Source organism: Eurypyga helias, unplaced genomic scaffold (assembly GCF_000690775.1).
Source record: "Eurypyga helias isolate BGI_N326 unplaced genomic scaffold, ASM69077v1 Scaffold51352, whole genome shotgun sequence".
Lineage (NCBI taxonomy): Eukaryota > Metazoa > Chordata > Aves > Eurypygiformes > Eurypygidae > Eurypyga > Eurypyga helias.
Window position 1 is genome coordinate 99 of NW_010236301.1, and position 7,102 is coordinate 7,200.

At 45.4% G+C, this 7,102-nt stretch overlaps 1 protein-coding gene across 1 annotated transcript; it reads left to right on the top strand.

The window, feature by feature from the left end:
• Window positions 1-291: 291 nt before the first annotated feature.
• On the top strand, window positions 292-5,463 carry LOC104506163 (MOB kinase activator 1B-like; the record flags this gene model as incomplete). Its single annotated transcript, XM_010147023.1, has 2 exons — window positions 292-398; window positions 5,297-5,463. Coding segments are annotated over 2 exons (274 nt in total), but the record flags the coding sequence as incomplete, so codon positions are not given.
• Window positions 5,464-7,102: the final 1,639 nt, after the last annotated feature.

The following is a 7,102-nucleotide window of genomic DNA, read 5'->3' on the forward strand; positions in this document are numbered from 1 at the left end:
TTTTTCTTGTCAGCTTGAGCCATGTTAGACACGACAGTAGGTAAGAGCTTGGGATTAGTTCTGTGGTAAGAACAAGCTGCCAAGTCTTAAGTTTTAATGCATAAGGAGCCTAAACTTTTCTGTTCTAGTTGAAGTTTCTCTGGCTGTGCAGCAGACTTCACAGAACTGGATAAAACGCTCGATGGAAAGACTCCAGTGCACAAGCCCTTGGGTGTGAGGAGGTCTTAAGACGAGCCAGCCACAGTGCTTCCCTTAGGAGTGCGGAAGTTTTAAGTGTCTCCTTTCCTGCAGTTGACGAGAAGCGTATCAAGAGTTCAGGCTGGATATTTATCTGCCTTGGTTGTAAAAGATCTGTCGGTGCTGCGTTTGGAGCTGAAGTGGGCTGTCAAGGCAGCTCGGTAAGTGTGGTGTAAGGAGGATGCCGGAAAACTTCCCTTTCTTCTGGAAACATCATCTTGCCAGCCTAGGACAGAACAGCCTACAGGATCCGCATCGTTAAAAACCCTCCCTGTCAGCAGATGACGAGCTAAAATTACAGCTTTGGAGGAAAGCATGTGCTGATGCTTACGAGGAAGTTGTGACGGCGTGGCGTGCGGGCTGCTTCTGGCTCGGAGGTGGGGCTTCTAGCCAGGCTTCCGGACTCATCCCGCTCCGTGAGCCAACGGCTTCCAACACGCTTCCTGATTTAGTGCTGGGTTGAGCTGCATCTGGCACTGCTGTAGCTGTACCTGCCTGTAGAAATAGAAGGGTGTAATCTGCTAGAAACGTTGGATGTGGGAGTGAAGGGAGCAAGACGTCCTTGGAATCGCAGGAGTTGTTTTTTTAGAAATCGGTTCTTCTTGGAAGGCTGGAAATTTATTGTTGCATGTAGTGGGGATGATGGAATGTGTTTCCCCATTTCATGACCTTTTTATGCCCAAGGAAAATGGGATCTTCAGTGTGGCGTTTCTGGGGGTTTCTCTGTCCCCTTTCACTTCGGCATTAATGCGGTATTTTGGAACCGAAGAGGAGGTCAGAGGCTGCACAGGGAGAGGCAGATGCTGCCCACGAGCTCAGGACATCTCAGCATCTTGGGAGAAATGGCTCACAGACAAACCTAATACTGTTAGGGAATGTAGGTGAAAGTAAAATGTCATACTGATGAAGACGTGTGTTATTGTGGGTATTGCTGGCCACCAGACGTGTGAAGTTGCTGCTCTTCGCCGAGCGCTCAGCTGGGGAAATAGAGCTGGAACAAGACTCTTCAAAATCTGTCACGTGTAAGAGATTGATGTAACAGGGGAAAAAAAGTTACAGTTTATTTGTTTTGGGTTTTTTTTAAGATGCCTTCCGCTCAGTGTTGGGAATGACAATGTAGGATAGCAGGAATAAGATGCTGCTGTGTGTTTAGGGAAGAAGCAGGATTACCTTGGAAGGTAACCATCTGAAGGGGTAGTTAACTAATGGTGCTAGCACATAAATAAATGAGGGTGGGTTTAGGTTAAATAATAGGAGAGCTTCTGAACTAATAAGGTAGTTGAAGTAATGTTGGCAGCAACATGTACAACTGGACTTCCCAAGAGCAAAGGTGTCCTATAAGGATTCCGGCTTAGAGAAGCTGTGTTAGGTTGTTGGGTCCCCGAGCTTCTGTTTGTATCCGGGAGCGTATGACTCTGCGTGCAGTGAACTGGCTCCACATATGGTGAACTGCATAAATGCATAGAAGTCTGATAATTTATTGCCAAAATTGCAAGTATTTCCATAGCACGCGACAACTAGCAGCCTGCATTTATCCTAATTACTTTTCCTCTTGGATGCCTGCCTGCCCTTTGTGTGAGACCGTTTCCTGCTGGCTTAGGATGGCTGTGCTGAATCTGAGAAGTAGTCATCGGAAAAGGGGTGGAGGCAAATAGGGAATGGCATATTTAGAATGGGTGATGAGACCGAATCATGGTGTATTCTGTTGTTAGTTTTTGTCAGCTTATGGGAAGAAACCTTCTGTTTCTGGGAAGGGGGTAGCAGGGATTAAGTGATACCTAGTGATTTTCCAGCATGTTGTGCATTCTCTGCTTCCTTCGCCGTAGAAGAGCTCTGCTGGGTATTCAACAGATCTGCAGTGGCTTGGCTTGTTATCTGGCCAGCTCGTGATCTGGAGTGGATACGGTGTGAATTCCTGCCCTGAGTTTTCTCAAATTAAACCTTTATTGAGGGCGTTCCTTCACCATGCTTTCCTTGTGCCTTGTTCTCAAACCTCCATCCTTTCTGTTGGTTTACCCTTCTCATTAAAATCCAGTTTCTTGGCTTAGTTATTTCATAACCTTTTTCCAGTTACTGCTGGGAGTGTTTCTCTGGTATCTTTTCCTCCCAAACAACAGGTTTGCCTGCTGAAGCTGCAAGGGGGGTGCTGCCCCTCGTGATCTGAGTGCTCCTGGTAAGTGCCTGCTCTGTCTGGTTAGAGCTTCCCTCATGGCTCTCGGGGAGCTCCGCGCACCCAGCAGTGCTGTCTGTAACGGTCTTGCGGGTCTTGCCTCTGGCACCTGCACCAGACCAGTTGCAGCAATTCAGTTTTTCAGCCTTCACAGCATGAAAATGACGGTATTGCGAAAGAGGCACTGACCTAAGGGTTTGAAACATGGTGAAAGGAGGACTCAGGTTTTGGGAATTGGGGATTCTACGTGTGCTGTGGGGTGGGTGTGGGAGGAATTTCATATTCTCCTTTCTCATTTACGATGAATGAACGACCTGAGCTTTGGGGTGGTGGTAAGTCTGTGGAAACCTTTGTCATCCTTTTCATCAAAGTATTACGGGTTGGTTTCTCCCGTTGCCTAGTTATGACGGAGCGAGAGCAAAATCTTGGGAGCAAGTTCGTAAGTGCTGTGCTTGTGTTCAGCATGTGCTGGTCGTCTTCTGCTTATGCTGGCGCGCGTGGGAAGATGGCAATACCCGTCTCTCTTGCTCTTCGACTGTTGTGAAGATTACCTTGCGTCAGCCCTGTCCGTGCAGCCATACACCTAAGCAATCACCAGGTGTTCTAAGTTGTGTTTTAACCCCTGTGTTGGCATAGTGGCTGTAAAGTAGGTATGTTCCTGAAGAGGAAAAACTGGGAACTCTGAAGTGGTCAGTTAAAAGATTTGGGGTTTTCTGTGGGGTTTTTTCATTTGCTTTTTCTTCAGAGTTGGTTTGAACGTGGCCTGGCAACAGATGCAGGTGGCTGGAGGGGTCGGAGGTGAAAGGAACTCCCTGGAATGCAGAAGCTGCTCACTCCCACCGGGAGGCAATTTAATTGAAGATTTGGCTCTGGTAGCCTTGCTTAGGGTGAAATGCAAATGGCTGAGTTCATGAGAAGTGTCCTGTAGCAGAATATAGGGGAGCTGTGTGCTTCCTCTTTCTGGCTCGTAGTTGCGTTTCGTAGCTGACAGTGTTAGGATTGTTCCGGTGTCCGTGTGAGTGTACGTGGCCCGTCCAGCTGAATCTTCCCACGATCCCTGTTAGTCCAGCCAAGTGGTTCTTCAGGAGGGTTAGAAAACAGGATTACTCTGGAGACCTCTGGGAGGGGCAGGATGCTGCTGCTCCTTTGTAGCAAGGGAGGGATCAGAGCAGGATTGGGACCATATAAATCTCTAACCAGCCTGACTTGTGGGATCTGTTCAATACCCAGAGATGCACTGGGCAAGATGTTCCTACCTGCCCAAAAGAATTTCGGGAAATCATTATTTCTCTCCAGTTTCAGTATGTTTTGTTCTTCCAGTGCTCTTGTTCAGGTGTCAACTGAGACTTCATGAACGGTTAGGCAGATCTGACACGCTTGGCAAAGGACATGTTCTTGATGCCCTGTCGTTAGGGGTTTTGGAAGGAAGACTTTCTGTTGTGGTCTTTGGTGCACATTGTCTCTGCACTCGAGCTGTTGGCTTTCAGGACTGTAGAAATGAGTTACCTTCTTCGTTAATTCTCTGTTTGTGGCTGTAGTGTGGTGTGGTGGGGAAAAGGAGGTGCAGAATTAAATTTCTCGGAGTGCTTCTATGTGGCGGTGTAGCTACACTGCCATTGTCCCAAAGACAAACTGCAGTCCTTGCATGTTCAAACATGCAGTTCAAATATTTAGTGAGCTGGGGAGGACCCTTATGTGCCACTAACAAAAATTTCTGTTCAGTCCTGAAGAGTGATGGTGAAAAATTGGCCAAGTCTTTCATGTAAAGACATGAGAACTGGATAATACTTGCAGTGAAAATTCTGTTGCCTGGGTTTCACATCTTTCAACCTTCTTTCATTGGAATTCAGAGCTCAGTTTTCCTTTTCTGGCAGAAATTGGTTTTCAGCTCTTAAACTAGAAAGTTCGCAAATACTGGCTCATTTAACACTTTTCTGCAAATATTTAATTTCACACGACATGTTTCTGACCATATTAGAGGTTAATGTGCCATCCAAGCTCACTGCCATTGTTTCGAAATTCAAATGTTTAAACTTTTTTCCAAGTCAGTCCATGTGTTTCAAACAGAATTGTAGATAACGTAATGATTCAGCTGAAAGTTGTAAAAGTTGTCATCCTTATTTCTTGTCTCACTGGTGGGCTGAAAGGCCTTTGTGCTGTGAAACCAAGGGAAAATGACATAAAAACTTTGTGGGAAATAGGGGAGTTGTGTCAGTCTTCAGCTAAAGTGTTGGTGTATTTTTGAGCAACGGTATTTTGAAACCTAAGTTTCTGAACAATACCAGATGCTGGAAAAGTTATTTTATGTTGGTAGCTAAAATAATATTCTGAATCAGGTAGGCCTGCAGCAAGTACACTTTACTAAATAACAGCAGCTTGGTTCTGAGAAATCAACAGTAACTATTTAACACATGGTACCTGATTTGAAAAGACAGGGTCTGAACAGGCTGTCCCTGCATTCTTATTACACTTTTGCAGGTATGGTGACATTTCATGTCTCATGAAGGTGGATGTTCTTTTACCCATGCAAAAACATGGGGTTTTACGTTAAATAAATAGTATCTTTAATTACCATGAGCTGCTGTGTTTGATATGTGGCTGCCCACGTTCTGGGGAAGGATATACTTTCAGTCTCTTCTTGCCTGTGATTTAATTTGCTGGGAGAGGGAAGGGAGTCTGAGCATTCCCAATGGCTTAACAGTAGTCTGAGCAGCGGAGAAGCATTTAATTGTTCAAAACAAGTCAAAGCACCTGTGACTTTTGCGTTTCGTTTTTTGCGAAATACCCTTTTTCAACATGAAAATATGGGAGCGGGGAAAGTATTTAATGTTACTCCTGTGCTTATGTGTGACTTACAAGTTCTCTAATTATTTCCTTTCCCTTTTGCAGTGGCAGTCGCTCTTCCAAAACCTTCAAACCAAAGAAAAATATTCCGGAGGGGTCTCACCAGTACGAGCTGCTAAAACATGCCGAAGCCACGCTGGGAAGTGGTAATCTTCGGATGGCCGTCATGCTTCCAGAGGGTGAAGACTTAAACGAGTGGGTTGCAGTTAACAGTAAGTCAACTATCCCTTATTTCTTAAGGGGTGTGTGTGGAATGTGGGCTGACACTTGTGGGAGGACAAAGGTGTACTCCTCTCTTGGGGGGTAGGCTCTCTGTCCTGCATGTACCACTGCTGCAGCTGGGAGAGGGGGGTGTCGTGTCATGCAGAGCTGGCAGGTGCAGAGCATCTCACCTAAACTAACTCCTTAATCTTCTTGTGCCAGAAGTATGTTCCTGTTAACAAAATAATTCGTAGTGTTAAAGGCTGAGCACTTGATCACCAACAAGTGCTGAAGTAGAAATGTCACTGCGGTTTTGAGAAAAGTGTCCTGTCAGTGCCATCTTAATCTAGCTCTTCTTCAGCTGGGGTTGTTACCCAGTGATATAGTCAAGCCTCTACACGCTAAGCACAAAACCTTAATTTCTTTAAGTGTGAGCACCTAAAAGGTGCTAAAGACTACAGTCATGTGTATGGCCTGGCTTTCCTTTTGCCTGCTCAGAGGTCGATCTCTGCAATTTTCCTGGAGTTAGTTCCTTCCTCTTGTTTCTACCAAGCTGTGAGCCTTTGCTCCGGTAAGTGTCTGATGTCATTATTTTAACTTCCTCTATAGCTTCCTAACTTTCATGGTAGGTCAGGCCAAACGATGACACCCAAATTAGTGTTTTCTGATTGCTTGACCACATTTCTCCCTCCTTCCTCTTCCCGCTGAATAAATTTGCTGCCTGCCTTCTGCTCTTAAAGAATGGATTAACCCAAGTCCTGTTGTGCTCTGTAGCCCGTGCAGAGTTTTGGCTGCCACAGACTTGGTACCCTGTCTGGGTATTTCCCCATCTTTTGTGTCTTCAGCTTGGCGTGCTTCCATGATTGTTCAGTGTTGATTGTGCGCTGCAGTGCAGTATGAATGATGCTGAAGATAAATGGCTTCTAATTGTTTATATGGTTCTGTGTATTTCTTCTTGCTCTTTGACATGTTTGGGTAGTGAAACTGTCATACTGACTTCAACTTTCTGGTTCTTAATTAGCCCCACAGTGCCTTGGGTGTATGACTGCTTCCCGGGCATGTTGAAATTGCTGACACCATTCTTTAGAAAAGTTTATTCATGCCGTGTTGCAAAACTGTCTAGAAAAAAAACCAGCCCATTTTTATGAGTAAGCATTACTAAAGATGCTTTATATATTGCTGGCATCCTTCCCTTTTGGTGGTTCTCCACTCCATGTCTCTTCTTTCCTGTGTGGCTGCGGTGTTTTTTCCTTCCCAAATGACTTAACTGCTAAATTAGCTGGGTGGCAAAAGGCAGCGAAGACCTTACCAAAAGCCAGCTACCACTCTTTTGTTCACAGCTGTGTTCTGTAATGAAATGATCCTCTTTCATGCTTCCTGCAGCAGAATGGGTTTATCATGTGTTAATTTTTTGCCTAGAAGTGATTAACTGATTGCCTGTTCCCTTTCCTCTACCACACCTAGTACCAGTAAATGGGACCTGTGAGCCCTTTCTGCTGACTGAGATAAGTAATAAGGGAAGAAAATGTGTGACTTAAGGTCACTGCTTTTGCCCTTCACATCAGTGAGAGCACAGGCACAAATGCGCTCTGCTGGTTTACTACTTGCTCAGCTCAGCCTTACACACCTGTACTGGGTTCAGTCAGGAAA